We start from the raw sequence: 17,076 nt of genomic DNA on the forward strand, positions 1-17,076 counted from the left end.
GCATTTGTAAATTGAAGTCCTTTGATTATTAAATCTACACAACTTTATTGTGTTCCACCCTTTCTCTTGTTCCATTATAAGCTTGATACAGAACTTCTCTTAGGAAATAAATGGGAGGTGTGGAGGACAGAAGAGCCTCAAAATGAACCAGAAATAAGAGAAGACAAGTATTGAGATGAAAAAAATAGGAGTGTGGAAAGTTAGGAAATTAAATAAAATACGGGTAAATTAAAAAGGATTCGGTAATCTATATTGGCTTGGTCTTGGTTTGGACGTGAAAAAGAAAATGGTGTCCCAACTTCACACTCCAACTTTTTTGTCTTTTCAGCGTCACCGAAAAGTCAGACAAAGGGCTAGAGATGCAGCATTGAGAGGTAAAGTCCTGTCTTGGCTCCGACTTCCCTCCCCTGGGGGTGAGGTTCCCATGGACCCTGTTCCCCAGTGACCCTTAGTGCCAGGCACCAGGTGCTCTAACAGCTGAAGGCTCCAATCCCCAAGGTGACAGATTCTCCCAGAAGACTTTTATCGGGGGTGGGGTAGGGGTCTGTAGTCTCCTGCCATTCAAGGCTTTTAGATTCCTGTAGGATGTCCCTGAATCCCCTCTTGTTCTGTGTAACACTGTCTCCTGGTTTCTCAGCTAGGAGACATTCCCGGAAAGAAGCTGACAAGCCGTGGGAGCTGCTCTCGCTCATGCGAAGGTGATCTCTTGCTCTTTGCAGTCTCCCACCTCCCAGCGTGGCCTGTGGTGATTTCTGTGTTTGGCCTGGGGCAGGGTTGGGCAGAAGGAGAATGGCTGAGAGGGAGCCAGACACAGGGAGCCTGGAGCCCTGGGTGAGAGTTGCTGGAGGAGAGGGTGGGGTCAGATGTCTCAGTGGAGAGTGGTCTTCCAGCTGTGCTCTGGGCAAGGCTCACAAAGGTGCTAGAAGTCAGGATTTGACAGAATGTCACTCTGTGGGTTTTCTCCCAACCATGAGACAAGTTACCCAGTCAGGAGAATGGATAGTTAAGTGCATAAACAAGTCATCATTTTCATATTCTCTTTATAGCCACACCCTTTCAAGGGCAGACCCCTGGACCCTGCTGACATTACCTCTTCTGGTTCTGTCTTGAGGGAGGCCAGTTCCTGGGACAACCCTCAGGCAGGAGCTTGTCATGCTATCCCCTCCTAAGAGCTCTGCAGAATGAGAAATTGGCTCTTGAGAGATGTTGTGTGCATCTCCTAATCCCCAGAATGCAGAGCTCCCACAGGACTTCCATGGCCTGAAGCGAGGCTGACTCCAGGTTCTACCTGGTGACGTCTCTGGTGCTGCCCCATCAGCTAACCGTTGGCTCCCCGACCTGCCTGATTCCCTTCTAATTCAGCTTCTCAGCACAGGTCAGCAGAGAGCTTACCCACCTCCCAGTTTCTCAAGGCCCGGTGTTCCCACCAGTTGTCTGAAACCTTGCCCAACAAGCTCCAGACTCTCAGCCCAGCCCACTAGTTTGCCAAATGGCATTTCCCTAGGAAGAAAAGTAGACACTTAAACACCCAGCTGTTGCAGGCCTCAGAGTTTATGGGACTAGGGGAGGGCAGGCCCAATCTCCAGGCCACACACTGGCCAAGTGTAACAAACAGTAACATACTGTCCATCAGTAACAAACATTTGCTATGTTTCCCTTCGCAGCCAGGGCTGGCTACCTCAGGAGGGGGCTGTGCGGCAGATCCTGTGTGCAGATCCCTGCTGCCAAACCTGCAACACCATGGCTCTGGAGATTCAGCAGTTGTTGGGTGAGAACACTCTGATCTCCCCAACTTCAGGGGACACCTCTCAGGGCTCCTCTTGCCTAGAGGTTCTGCCCATGTCTAATGTGCCTTTTGAGCAGAGCCTGGAACTTCGTTCCCCACACTCCAAAGACCTTTCAGTTCCGTCTGCAACCCTCACAGTGTCACAGAAATCCTTAGCCCAGTCCGTGGCCCAGTCACCTAGTGCAGCTGGCATCCATGATTACTGGGCTGAACATCTCAAGCTAAGGCAGGGATTCCAAGTGCCAGAGGTTCCCTCAGGGACTGAGGAGCCAAGAATTTTAGTGAATCTGCAGGAGATGATGCAGAGCAACCTCAGCCTCATCTGTGGGAACCAAGTCCAGCAGCCCTTAAGTCCCCAGGTGTCTCTGCTGCCTTTGAAACAAGAAATTACTACCCTGACACATTCAGTGGCCTTGCCGATGGTCACTGTCCTCCCTGCCCACCTGCCGTTCCTGAGTCCTGAAGTCCTGAGACTTCTTGAGGTCCATGTGAAAAAATGGATGCATTTCCAGAGGTGGGGGCTCCCCAGGCGTGTAGAAGAGTCCCTGAGGCAGCTGATGCCAAACCCGCCACTAGTTTACCAAACTGTATATAACCAACCAGTTTCTTTCGTCCACAATAATACTTCTCATTTCTCTGTTGAGAAATGTGGGACCATTTTGTACCAGAACTGGGGTTCAGGTATGGCCGGCCAGCCTACCCAGGCCTTCTGGGTTTCTGAATGGTGCGTTACGGACCCAGAACAAAGACACCTCTACCAGCAAATCCCCAGCCATAAGGCTTTAGCCCTGCCCTCGTCAGCCCTTAAAGAATTAAGTGGCCTCTATCTAATGTCTGGGCAACAGGCCAGTGACTCAGTGGGCCCCGTGCAGCCAAAATACAGCCAGCTATTCTGTGGCCTGCCTTCTCTGCACAGTGAGTCGCTGGTTGACACCTTCTTGGCTTCTCAAGGCCTCTCCAACGACGAGAGCATGTCCAAGCCCCACTTGAAGGACCCTTTTCTCTTGAAGGATCCCAAGGAACTCTCCTTCCTCCCTTTGCTGCCTGAAACTCCAACCCAGTCAACTCCACTGTCTTCTCTGTCTTGTCAAGATTGTGTTGCTCCATCTGATCACCAACAAGCTCACATCAATGTCCCATTTCTGACTCTGGACGAGTGTGAAGCCTTGGAGTGGCACCTGCTGCAGAGGCAGCTCCAGCTTCAGTGGGACTTGCCAGATGTTTTTCAGAGAGATCAACATGTCCAGAGCCCCGTGCAATGTAAGCCCGGTGACAAAGCCCAGTCTTCTGAGACTCTGAAAACTTCCTGGTCGGGGCAGCCTGTCTCAGTCCTCACAAGGGAACCAGTCTTCCCGCAGCACACCAGGAGGCTGCTGGAGTACCACCTCCAGAGACAGCTGATTCACCACCGCTGGGGCCTGCCCCAGAAGATCCAGCAGTCCATCCAGTTGCTCCGGTCCCCCACTAACCAGCAGACTATACCCTGGAGCAGCACAGCCCTAGACAGTGTGAATGGCCCCCAGCCTACATCTCTGGAGGCCACTGGAGCTGATGACCCATTCTCACCTATTGTGGACCCACTGTCAGTCCCCATGCCACACTTGTTTGACAAGGCCAAGGCAATATTGCAGGGCCATATCGCCTCCAGATGTGGGCAAATTCACCAGGGCAACATCCCTGCCTCTGTATATAGATCTTGGGAGTGCATAATTCCTGGGGGCCTGGAAGTGACTCCCTTCAGCTGCATCCTGGAAAGCAAGCCCCTGGAACTCCAGGCAGCAGCTGACCAGGACCTTCAACAGGAAGTTATACCCGGGATGCCAGAGGCCCTTGATCAGCAGCAACAGGTCTCACCAAAAGCTGTCGTTGAACATCCCAAGCTGCCCGGAGTCCTGTCAGAGGCAGCCATTGAGAAACTGGAGATGACTTTACGGCACAAGTATCTGGCCTTCTTGTCAGGGCTGCCTGCTCTTTATTGTGTGTCTCCCTCCAGGGTCATGGCCCCAGCAACCACGTCAATCACGTCCCCAGCCATGGTCACAGAGATGGTGCCTGAGCCTGTCCAATTCTCAACAGAACCTGTGACTCAGGTGACCTCACCTGAAGAGCAGGGCCCAAGTCCTGGGCCAGGCTTTCAAGAGGCCAATGAGGCTCTTTCAAACACTGCAGAAGAATTCCAGGCTGATGAGCAGGTGGAAGGAGTAATTGAGATGCTGCCTATAGAAAGCGAAACAGAGCCTGAGAGGCCCTCTTCACTTGGGGAGCACATCTTGGCCAAAATGAATTTCCATCTGAGAAAGAAGATCCTAGAGGCACAGATTGGAATTCCCATAAAGGCAAGAGAGTCTAGGGAACAAGTTGTAGGAATGTCAGAGGATGTATGTACACAGGAGTCTCTTGAGAGTTTAAACAACCAAGGACAACCACTGCTCCAGGAACTCCCCATCCCACCAAATGTGCCATGTGCCCCAGACCCAGAGTGGCTCCACCTCAAAGAACAGCTGGCCACTGAGTTAAAGGCGGTGCACCAGAAACAGAAGCAACCCAGTTGCAGCATAGTACCCCATGGTTCTGTCCACGGGGCTTCCAGTATCTCAGTCAGTGGGGACATGACTGAGGCCCAGGTGCTTTGTGTTCAGCTGGAGGCCAGTGTGAACAACCCCAGTCTGGGGGAGCCTTGGAGCCCTGAGCCCCGGAGCCCTGAGCCCCATATGCCTGACAAGAGCAAGGACTCAGCCCAAGTCCCCACACTGGCAGAAAAGAGAGAGGAGCCAGGCAAACCCATATTGGTTGGGGACCATGGAGAAGGGGATGCTGGGTTCACACTCTCCTCCACAAGAGGAAAAAGCCACTCTGTTGAAGGCCAGAGGCCAGAAGGGATACTTCTGAATAGGACACCCCGCAGCCCCTGGCAACGGAGACATCGCTTTCACCTTGATGCTTCCTGTCAACACAGTCCTAAGCATTGCCCTCAGCCTAAACTCCCAGAGATACCTCCTGGAGGAGTCCCTAAGGGGAAGGATTCTCAGAAAAAGGACCTGCAAGACAGTCAAGCCAAGCTCAGTGTTACCCTCAAAGCAGCAAAGGTTCCTGAGAATGCCCAGCCTGTGGTGCCCCAGGCGTCACGAGGCCAGACTTTCCTGGGCCAGCTCACTGTGGGTAAGCCATTGGAGGGCCGAGTTTTACAAGGTCAGGTCTTTCAGAGGCAGGTAGTGCAAGGCCGTACTCACACGAGGCCCAGCCTTCCGGAATATGGCCTGAGAAATAAGATAAAATCTCTTTTGCACTGTGTTATACCCCAGACAAAAGGCAAAGGGCATGAGGCATCCATATCCTCTGCATCTGAGAAAGTGGCCAGGACTAGAAAAGAAAATGTGGAAAAAAGCTTGGCTCCAGCCAAACGTCCCAGGGGACGAACTAAGGCAGAGAAGACAAGAGGGGACCTCAAGGCCCAGTTTCCACCTGCCAAGAAGCAGATGGGCCTGGCTTTCATGGATGTTACCCACTCCCCAGATAGCAAGCTCCGGCACCACTCCCGCTCCCATCAACTCCACTTGGCCTCAGTCCTGGGCACCCCCCGCCACTGCCCTCGGCACTGTCCTCGAGGGGCTTGTGCCACCCAACCAAAGAACTCACCCTAACTCTCAGCTCTCACCCTAACTCTCAGCTCTCACCTCGGAAGGAAACTCTGGTCTGCTCAAGAAGACCCAACACAGTCAGAAGACTTTGTAGTCTCCCCAGTGTCTGAATCCCTTGATGAGGACTGCTCCTGTCAATTTTATTAATGTGCAAGTGGGCAGAATACCACCCCAATACACTCTATATATCTCTTAGCAGAGAGTTGTGTGTCTGCTGCTTTTCTCCACCATGGTGTGCTCAGGGAAGGCATAATGGAGGTAAATGTCCTTCCTATCTAGGGAAGGAGCTTTAACCCACTCTTAAGCTGGGACAGCATTCCACATAAAGGGACTTGAGCAGAGAAGGAAGGCCCTTGTTTAAGGTACATTGAAGTTAAAGGTCAGACTTGAATTTGATTATCATGGTGTCCCTGGACCCAGAGAAGCCATGTGGAAGGTAGTACTGTCAAGAATGAGTGGCCAGGAATTTTTTGCCCCAGGCAAAATTCACTGATGACTTCTATACCTATGCTCACAATCTGGAGGGGAGATATTTAGGAGAGTGCCAGTGTTCCAGTCTTGAGGTGGTGCTTTGTATTATCAATAGCATATAGATAATATGACAAATACCAAAAACGAATGATAGAATCTCCCCTTCTGCTCCTGCTGGTTATGTTAGATCTTTCTGGAGAGCTCACCTGGGAGGCGGCTCTAGTTCTCTTGCCTGTATCCCACCTCCTCTGTCTATCAGCTGCATGGAATAAGTGACGCTGGGAATGAAGATCACAGTAGGACATGGAAACTCCCGAGGGTAGGCAGGTGAGAAGCAGGAAGGGAGAGCATGTAGATGGAAGTCTGAGTACTTGGGATAGACGCTGACATGGTCCTGAAGAGGGCATAATAAGAGAAAAGACTGGTTTGCTTGAACCAGGAATCCAACCCAGTGCCCATGCGCTTTTAGGGATTGGGGATGAATAAACTGAGTTTTGGTGGTTCATAGTGTGATGAAGAGCAGTGAGTTGAATCTTGTTGTCCAAAGGCAATGCAAATTAAAATTTCTGAACACTCACTCTCCACCCTACGAAATTGTCCAGTTTTAGGGATTGGTATACCTACAAACCGTGTTTTTGCTCAGCTCCAACATGAAGTTAGTGATTGTGTTCTAATCTTGATATATCTCAACTTTGCCCCCTTTTTGTCTGTGTTTACTGTCTCTGTTTGTTAAATTACTCACTCATTCTTACCTAAATAATACAATAGTGTCTCATATGCCCAGGGCCTAGGATAGTGGCTGGCATAATAATACCTTAATGGTAGTTGAATACAAAGTCTGGGCTGTGGAGGCAGACAAATCATTACATTAGTATGCTGAGTGCTATGGAATAAGGAGTCCTGCCATGGGATTACCGGGGTACTCAGCTCAGAAGGACCCCAGCAGGGCCGCAATAAGATAACCTTGATTATGCTGTGCACCTTAAACGCACACAGTGCTGCATGTCAATTATATCTCAAAAATGGAAGGAAGATGAAATAAACTTAAAAAATAACTCTGAGAACTATTTTACATTCAACTAAAATGTTTTTTTACTGTATGCAAATAGTTATAACTGACATGGCAAAGGCATAGAATTTAAAAGTGGAACTTGTGATTTCATGGGATAGACAGTCTACATGCCCAGATTCTCTAATCAGCACATATACTTGAATGTCTAATACTCATCTCAGACTATAGAACAGTAAATTCTTGATTCCCTGTGCCCATCCATTATCTCATTACATGTATGAAACATGCTCTAATCACAGTATGCATAACATCAGTTAATGGCAACAGCATCTTTGCAGTTGTTCAGGACAAAAACATTGATGTCTTCCTTGACATTGTTCCCCTAACTGTGCGTATCCAGTCCATTCTCTTGTCTCTACCTTCTGAAATGAATTCATAACACGACCACTTCTCACTCACTCTGCTGCTATGATTACTGCAGTAGTATCATAACTAACCCCACCTTCTGCCTGAGACCATACTTCTAACAGTCTGTTCTCAACACCGAAGCTTAATACTCCTCAGGGGAAGTCCTGACTATAGACAGCTAGAGAGAAAGATAGATTAAGGTTAGATGATGATGATGATGAAGAAGAAGAAGGAGGAGGGGGAGAGGGAGGAGGGGAGGAGAAAGAAAGGCATGTAAGACCATGAGACTGGATAAGATCACGCAGACAATGATTGTTAATGAAGCAAAGGTCTGAGGACCAGGCCTGGTACACCCCAACATAAAGGATTTGGAGGGAAAAGTAGGAACCAATAAGCAGAGACTGAGAAGTAGTCAGTGAGGTGGGAGGAAAACCATGATGCAGGAGAGAAAGGGAGAACTACAAGAGAGGCAGTGTCGTGGTGTAGAAGTGTGACGTGGTAGGAGGAAGGCCCCGGTTGAGGGGTTGGCCTTGGCTAAAAGCACAGATGCTTCACTGGTGGTAAGTAGAGAGAAAGTAACCGTAGTGAGGAGGGACTCTGTGTCTCATGCGAAGAATGGTTTCTCTACAATTAAGGGAGCAAGGCAAATACCTAAAGGGGTGAATGAGGAACTGGTAAAGATCATGGCTGGGGGAGGGGTTGATACCAAGAGCCAAAGCCAGAGATGAAGAGGAATTCTGGAAGTTACCATGGCGGAGTTTTTTTTTTTTTTGTTAGGGCCTACGGAATTGGTAGTAGCATGTGAATCCTGGTGAGCAGGAAGACAAAGTTGAGGTGAGTGGTCACGTGGGAACAGGTGTGGCATCCTAATTTTCAGTCAGGGACCAGGGAGTTTCGGGGGCTGGAGGAGGGAAGTAGGAAGCAGAAAAAGGCTGCCCTGAGCGGATGGGAGGGCTCTGTTCTGGACACTTCATTTCTCTCAGAAGGTGGCACCTCTGCATTCCCCACCTCTGACCTACCAGAAGAAAGAAGAAAGGCAGAAAGGGCTGTGGCCTCTTCATGGTGTGGTATGAGGGCTGTGGGATGCCCTGCCTCACTGATTCTGAAGGAAATTCAGGATGGCTCCACATACCACAACCAGCAGCGGTGGCGGGAATCTCCTCAGATAGGACCCAGTACTTAGCACAGTGTGTCCACTGCCAGCTGGATGCAGAAAAGGCATGATGGGAAGAAGCATGAGTAAGTCCCTCCTCTGAGTACTCTGTGTCTAAGGGGTGGCAGCCCAGCCCCTATTGTGGCCCCCAGGGCGAGGAGGCACAAGACCCAGGCCAGCTGAACCACATCTTCCAGAGTTTTCCTAAAAGCATCCCCAAAGGTCATAAGAGGTCTTGTGACAGGCAGATCCTCCCTTCCTGGTGGGAGTTGGGCTGAGAGCCACATAGGAGGATGCGCAGGAGAAAGAATGTGACTCAGAAGGGTCACAGCAGTGACAGGTGGGAAGCTGAGTTTAATGTGCCCACATTCTGGGCTGACGTGGAGCAGGTCCTTTCCTTGGTCTTCTACAAGCTGCCTGCCCTAGAAAACCATGAATTCACAGTGCTGACCAAGTTTTGCAACAAAGAGCTGGGGGCAGAGAGTTGATCTGAAACAAAGACATTCAGGATTCTTCAGTCTCAGCCGAGTCAAGAGGTGAGAGAAGTGTCAGAGCCTATGATTCATGTAGGATGTTGCAGGGAGATGAAGCCTTGCTCATCCCATCCTATAACCCTAGCACAGGCCCCACCTTCCAGCTCCCCCTCAGCTCAAGAGGCAAAATGAGAATGAAAACTCTCATGGCAGGGAACACCTCAAGTATTCACTATTCCATAAGTGGTGGTAGATGCTAAGAATATATCAACGTTTGCTTGGGATACTTGGAGTTTGCCTCTGCCCTCTGAGATACCATGTTGTCATGGCAAAAGGCTCTGACCTTTTGGAGTCCTTCTCTTGGTCTCTGCAGAGAGCATTTCAGAATTCTGGAGAGAGAATTTAAGGCATCTGACCTCTCCTGCAGTGGAGAAGAATGGCTTCTCCACAAAATCCCTTTTCCTGTTAAACGCCAAGTCCTAGCAAATAGGGAGCATGGCCTCATCATTTTTGTACATGTATAGATTTTAACACAGCCTCTCATAGGCTTGATTCTCATCAATATTTCTAGTCTTAATTTCTAAGATTAAAATCTGTTAATACAAAAAGAAAACAATTAAAATAAAATTATCCTTATTATTTTATCTTAACGTATATAATTATATAAACTTTTATTCATGTAAGTTAGGGTTTACATCCTCACCACTCTCTGGCCTGTTTTTTCTCCTCCTCCATGCAAATCCGGTAAGAAGATGACTGCTTACTGTAACTCAGTTACTCAACAGGTTAATGCTTAATTTCTGGGTGCTCTTCCTTTTGTGTACAAGCTGTCTCGTTTTCCCTGGAGGTACTATGTACTTTAACAGCTCTGTGTGTTTCTTCAGGCTTTTCCAGACACCCACTGTCCTACTTTAACTTTGCAAAACTTAACCCATCCTTTAAGACATGGTAGAAATGTGCCCTTGGCTGACGTCTTCCTCTAGAAGCAGAGTTTTCTACATCCTCTGTGTGATTCTACTTTCCCTGCCCTGAAATAGGTATGTATGACTGTCAGTGGTGGGATCATGCATCCATAAAAGCACAGTGTCTGGTGCATAATAATCACTTAATATGTGTTAAATTGAGTTAACCTAATGAATTAAACTGGCATAAGGTAAATATGCTGACTAGCTAGATAACAGACCATTCATTATTCAGCCAACTCTTATTTAGGATTCCATAGAATCACAGGTATTTGAAAGATAATCTAGTTCTGGCTCATATATTTTGTGTTTTATGGAGAATTTAATTTGAAGAAAGGCTTCCATGGCATAACACAGCATGAAAGCCACTGACTGGGGACAAGCTATTTTCGGATGAGTGAATTGAACATTTTTTAATATAAAATCTAGATAATTTGATTTCTTTTGAAAAAATTTAAAGACCCAGCAATAAGGTTTTTGTTTCTCATTCTTGAAAAGTGTCAATCTTCTGGAACCTTCTCCAGTTTAGCACAGACCTCATTATTCCCTAAAGTTTCCCTGATGCAGAAACTATGTATTAAGAGCAGCACTAAGCCCCCAAAATAGTGACTCTGGCATTCCATGGAAATACACCTGGCCTTTTTCCTGTATTTGTGTTACTTGCTGGTCACTGAAGACAACTGAACTCGAGTCCTCAGATTTGCAACAGATGTGTTTCTAAGAAATATTGTTGAAAAATATTATTGACAAATTCCATCTGAGATGTATGTAGTTTGCTATTCAGAGGAATCCGCTGTAACTATACACTTAACTCTTTTGTACATCAAATGAACACACTTGATTATATTTCTATTTCCTTGACAAGAGCTACCTCTTAGCCTGGCATATAATTCCAAGAGCTCAATTTGTCCTATTAAAATTCTGTAAAAATTTATTTTATTATTATGACATTTACTTTTGCACAGGAGAAGTTCAAGTTCAGTGTAAATGTTCTTCCTTTACAAGTAATCTTTTTGTTTGGCTTTCTCTTCCTGCATAGATAAGATAATTCTTTTTACATAGCTTTTAATCACAAAAATGAAACTGTTGTCAAGACAAATTAAAAACTGAGCAACATTAAATTAATTTTTGCCAGGGGCTTGGTGAGCTCATTAGAGCTGTAGATTTAAACTGTTTTTTCACCCTAGCAAGTTTTCCTTTGGGTATATAGTTTTAAATTTAAAATTTCATATACAATTTACACATGCTAAGTGGTAAACTGTTCAATGATTTTTGATTTCAGAACATTTTCATCATCCCCCAAAGTCCTTTTGTTCTTATTTGCAGTTGATCCCTGCTGCCAGCCACACCACCCCTTGCCCACTCCCACCCCCCTGCCCCAGCTCTAGCCAAACTTAAGCCAGAAATATACTTGCCCCAGTCATGACCTCAACCTTGGGCAGTTATTGGCCCTCCTTATTCACTCATCACTGAGGTCATCACTTCCCAGCAATGCCACTGGACATGGGTGTTGCCATCACTCCACATGGTGAACTTCCTTCCACCCTAGCACAACTTGTCCCCTGCCCTGGCAGAACCTTACTGAGCTGGGGAGTGATTGGAGCTGCTTCAGACAAGAATGCTTCAGACTCTCACTGTTCCTACTTAAAGTTCAGCTGTTTTTTTAAGCACAAATATTTCACAGGTTATTGTTTGCAGTTGTTTTGAGGAAAATGCTTTGCTGACTTCCTAAGTCAGCCATTAGCTAGAAGCCTCACTTTGATGTTTTTTTTTTTTTTTCCTCAATGATATCAGTGACCAGCTGGTTGGAACTGTGTAATTAATTGCTGTCTCTCTTTATCTTATCATCATCATCTCTGTTTCTTCTACTCTGCAGTGTCTTTGAGATGGGCTTTAGTTAGCTATTGCAATATTAGGTTTAAGTTTGTATTGTGTCCTTGCTGTCTACCTCTTTACATCAGTCTGGCATCTCAGTTTATTTTTATCATTTTTTTTCTTAATTTTATAAAGTTTCTTTCATGTTTTTTATTTGATTTCATAGTATTAGTAAGAAAATTGTTTCTCTGTTTTTGGAACAACGGTATTCTTTGATTTTCAAATGCTTCATTTTATATAATTTTCCTAATTTACTCAACTTTGAACAAAGAGGATAGATCTAGTCTGATATTTGCCAGCTGATAGGTCTCATATTCTATTTGGATTCTTTCACCATTCACCAGTGTACTGTTACAGTTCTCTTTCACGAAAGAAGCTAAAAGCCAAGCAGATGCACGCATCCCAGCATTTAAGTTTTAATGTCTAGAAGACATTTATCCAGTTCAGCATTACTTTACTGAGTCATGACTTTGTTCCCATTACCTGGTTTTCTAACTCTGAACTAGTGTATTTACTACTGAAAACGTTGAGTCAGCGTGGTAACTCTGCTTTGTTGGAAGTAGAGCATGGGTAATCCAGTCTCCAGTGTGTATTTCTTTCTCTTTCTGCACCCTGCCCCCCAACTCATGCCTTGACACCACAGGGTATAATACTGATGGGCCAAGTTCAATTACTGGATGTTATAAGACTCCAAAGTGAATCTAGGAATGAAGCACTGAAGAATCCTCAGGGAAGGATTCCTCTTAGGAAGATTCCCCTCAGGAACTAGGTCTCTAATATGATGGTTAATGTTTGTGGCTCTGTGCTGTCTTTCAGAGACACTTATATAAGCGCACTGGCCATCATTTCTCAGTATGACCCATCTACATAACAGAACTAATTCCTTCCAGTGATTAAAAAACACCATTGATATCATTGATTTATATCTTTAGTTTCCTCTGCTATTGTATTTTCGTACCACATCGGTATTAAATTTGAGGGGGAAATTAATGACCTGCTATCATATACTGAAAGTATCCAAATACTGGCTAACTAATAGAACCCTTAAGGGTAAAGAATCTGCTTGTCAATGCAGGAGATGAAAGAGACATGGGTTCCATCCTTGGGTTGGGAAGATCCCCTCGAGGAGAGCAATGAGACCCACTCCAATATTGTTGCTTGGAAAATGCCATGGACAGAGGATCCTGGCAGGCTACAGTCCATGGGGTTGCAGAGTTGGGCATAACTGAGCATGCATGTACTATAAGCTTTTTAGCTTATATCCCTGAAAAATACATTTTCTGCTATAGTTTCTATGCACAGAAATATTTGGAGGAGTGTGTACTAGAGCAGCAAACATCACATTTTAATATACAGTGCTTCTAAACATTTCATGTGCATATGGATCCCCTGGGGATGCTATTAAAATGCGGTTTCTGCAGTTCTCACAAGATCCCTGGTGATGTGGATACTGATGGTAAGAGCAGTACAGTGCTAGAAGAGTTGGCATGCTCTGACTGTGATTTGGGGCCCAAATCACTCGTAGTGTGTAGTCTTTTGTTTGCCAACTTGGGCATTTTCATGGTGTCAGACTTAAATGAGTTAATTTTCAGGATAAGACTGCTTTTATTCCTCTGCCTGCTTGTTGTTCACTGCTTTCTAGACCTCTCCTCCAGTGTAATTACTTTCTTGTTATAATATTTTCTTTAGAGAATCTTCTTCATGATTGGCATTTTCAGTTTATATGTTGTAGCTCAGGATTACAAGGCATTTAGCTAGAAATGCCCAAAGAGTAAACTTGATCTCATGTACAAGAAAGGTAATGGTGGTGTTTTCAGTGATAGCACCACCTGAAAATAGCTTGTTGGGGTGGTTTGGTCAGTGGATACAGGCAGGAAACAGCCATGTCCAGGAAGCTTTAAATGCCTTAAATGTTTGGTGCCGAGGTCCAGCCTCAGCAGAGTCCAGGGATATCCTCAGGATGGACAACGTCGGCGAATGAAGAAAGATAGATAAAGAGATAAAGAAAGAGACACAGGGTGACCAAGCTTCTTCGAATGAGGCCCATTACTTTATTCTTCTCTGGGCTTTTATACCCTGAGTTATACATACAGCAAGGTGAAAAATGCAGTCAACTCAATATTCCATCAGTAATAACTTTTATCAATATCAGGTTCCTTCTGTAAGAGTCTTATTCTCTGTACATCATCTTCTGTTCCGGAGGCCTGTTGATATTCCATGACCTCCTTTTGATAAAGGTTGGTCAGCCAGAACACCAGAACAATGATTTTTTCTTAAAGTGTTTCTTCTTAAATTCTTAGCCTGCATCACCCTTAAAGTACAAAGTTGCATTTTGATGGAGCAAAGATTCAGCAGGTAACAGCAAAGAACTTATTAACTCAAAGACTAATGTTGCTAATGCTAAGGCTATTACTTGTTTTTTCTACATCCTGACTATATGCACTCCCAGGAACACAGTGGATAAGGGATGTGAGAACTTGGCAGTAAGCATAGGCTCAACAATGTTGTAAGAGTCTGGATAAATCTGCCAAGTAAGCTAGAATGCTAACAGAGGGTTTGAAACACTCCTTTCATGCCCAGGAGATTTATCAGGTAGAGCCCTAAGTTAACTCTTTTGGTCAGAGACAGCCCCTTGCTAATGTCAGAGGAGCTGGTGAAAGACATAAAATAATAAAACAGACAGATTCTGGTTCGGGGGTAGATGCTCAAGCAGGTCCAGGGGGTCCGTCGAGTCCTGAGGCCTTGCTCTTCAGGACTCTTCCGCATGACCTTGTCATGGGTCAGATGGCCCAGGGATTCCCTCGAGTCCTGCATGACCTTGTCATGGGTGGGCTCTCCTGTGCTGGCTCCCAGCAGTTTGGAAAAAGCAAATTAATGCACGTAGCATTGACACCAGTTCTGTAGCCTTGGACAATTCATTATAGTTGTTTTTAATACTCTAAGTTTCATAAAATAACTAAAAATTAAATTTCATTTATGTCTTAAAATAGGTCAGCTCTGTTCAATAATGTTCAAGTTTTGTATATTCTCTACCAAAAACTAGTCTTTTAAGTATCTTTCATCTTACTTTTTAAGAAGCAGTTTGTTGCTGCCTTAGCCTATAGCCATCTCTCCTTTCCTTCCTGCCTTCTTCCCTCCCTGCCTCTTAGCATTTAACGCTCTCCTTTTCAGTCCCGTCATATAAAAAAATCCCTTATGGCCGCTTCAACACTCCCTACTGAATTTCCAGCCTCCTAACTCTTCTGGGTTCCAAACTGTGCCTAATTAAGCTTTTCATGAATTAAGCTTTCATTCTGATAAGGCATCATCCAGTAGACCCTGTCCCTGCAGATCCAGCTTCTGACTTCAGGGAGCAAGTTTTTTAATATTTATTGGTATAGCTCTATTTTTATTATTATCAGCATGAACTCATCTGTTATTATTTTGCTGTCTCTAGTCTTTCTGAACATTCATAATTGTCCTTTTTGTTGTCTACTAAATTATGTTCCACTATTATAGGAAATCTCACTTGAAGACAGACCTAGCAATACATTTATCAATATTAACTTTTAAGACATATTTCACAGCCCTTATCTACCTACTTCAACTTACTCAGTTTTTATGATTCTTATTTTTTATTACATACTAACTTATTTATGTTCTTTTTTTATGTGCACTATCAAGGTTAGCCCATAAACCTACAATTTCCCAAATAGTATTTACTACAATAATAATAGGAATGTCAATTAATACAATAGACTAGAGAGTACCAACATAGACAATTATATGTATATAAAACTCTGTATGTTTAGAGAGGTTCAGGAAGTGTTGTTTAAGATAGGGTATTATAGAAACAGGGCAACATTTCAGTAGTTTAAGGTGAATCCCTCCTTTATTGTGTTTCAAAGTCAATCCATATGGAATAAAAATGTAAACATTGAACCAAATTATAATAGAAATTGACAAAGATTAAATCATTTATGAAGTATCTAGAAGGAGGATAACATTCCTTTTGGAAGAAATTTAAAAAGGTATAAATGGATGATTGATAGCTTCAAGAATATATGTATTTGAGATTTCTGTACCACTAAAAAAATCCAAAGGGGCTGATATATATATAATATTTTTTAAAATTCACATTTATAAAGAAGGCATTCAAACTTGGAAGGATTAATAAAAAAGAGGGTATCAATGCATTTCACTAGACTGTAAGCTCTGAGAGGACAGGGACATTTCTTGATACTTCACAGAAAATGCCTAATGGCTCAGCGGGTAAAGAATCCACCTGCAATGCAGGAGACGTAGGAGACGTGGGTTTGATCCCTGGGTCAGGAAAATCCCCTAGAGAAGGAAATGCAACTCATTCCAGTATTCTTGCTTGGAGAATCTCATGGACAGAGGAGTCTGGAGGGCTACAATGCATGGGGTCGCAAAGAGTTGGACATGACTGAGCACATGGCACTCACAGATAATAGGTCCACAAATAAAAAGTTAAATAAAAAGTAAAATCTTATTACTGCAAGATCTTAAAGTCTTATTACTGTATGGATAAATAAGTGAAACAAATAACTCTGGACAACTAAAACATGCCAACTAAAATAGTTAAAAATAGGATACAGTATCAGCAGTGTTATCGTAGAATTGGTACATATTCCTTGTAGTGGCTCTTTAAATTGGTAACCTTTTGGAGGTAACATGTTAATTTGTAATAAGGGCATATGATACCTCAGGCATAAATTTATCCTAATGAAGTAGCCAAGGTTAAATATTAATATTTCATATGTACAGATTAATAGATATAAATAGTGAATATTTCTATATTCTCTCTATATTTATATGCTAAAGATATTCAATCTAACTTTATAATATTTAATATTAGGAGAATGATTGCTTGCATTTTCACTTTGCATAAAGGGTTCGTTATGAAACCATGCAAATATTATTAAACAATACATATTATTATGTTTTGATTGCAACTATAAAAATTCTATTAGCACATAAAAGACATGCATGCATGCACAAATAAAATCAGTTTTATGTGGGTTATGGACTTGTCTTACTATTATTGTTTTATATATTTTAATATCAGTTTTAATTAATAAATATAAAATGGTTTCTGTATATAATATTTATCCATATATTTCCATAAATTTATGCATATTTAATTTACATTCTTAGGAGCCTAGTAAAGCTGTTGGATGGCATCACCGACTCGATGGACCTGAGTTTGTGTCAGCTCCGGGAGTTGGTGATGGACAGGGAAGCCTGGCTTGCTGCGGTCCATGGGGTTACAAAGAGTCGGACATGACTGAGCAACTG

General features: G+C 44.1%; 2 protein-coding genes across 2 annotated transcripts in view; both read left to right on the top strand.

Moving 5' to 3' along the window:
• Positions 1-17,076, top strand: part of LOC114112804 (protein SPATA31F1-like) — a 42,301-nt gene that overhangs the window by 12,156 nt on the left and 13,069 nt on the right. The window contains exons 2-4 of the mRNA XM_042243307.2: positions 329-374; positions 638-698; positions 1,665-9,978. Coding sequence (XP_042099241.1) covers positions 329-374; positions 638-698; positions 1,665-5,427 — 3,870 coding nt within the window. The 3' untranslated portion in view covers positions 5,428-9,978. The remainder of the gene's footprint in view (positions 1-328; positions 375-637; positions 699-1,664; positions 9,979-17,076) is intronic.
• The window catches only part of LOC101110212 (protein SPATA31F1-like), a 113,738-nt gene continuing 99,608 nt past the window's right edge, over positions 2,947-17,076 (top strand). The window contains exon 1 of the mRNA XM_060409315.1: positions 2,947-5,682. Coding sequence (XP_060265298.1) covers positions 5,677-5,682 — 6 coding nt within the window. The 5' untranslated portion in view covers positions 2,947-5,676. The remainder of the gene's footprint in view (positions 5,683-17,076) is intronic.

This window comes from Ovis aries, chromosome 2 (genome assembly GCF_016772045.2).
Source record: "Ovis aries strain OAR_USU_Benz2616 breed Rambouillet chromosome 2, ARS-UI_Ramb_v3.0, whole genome shotgun sequence".
Taxonomy (NCBI): Eukaryota; Metazoa; Chordata; class Mammalia; order Artiodactyla; family Bovidae; genus Ovis; species Ovis aries.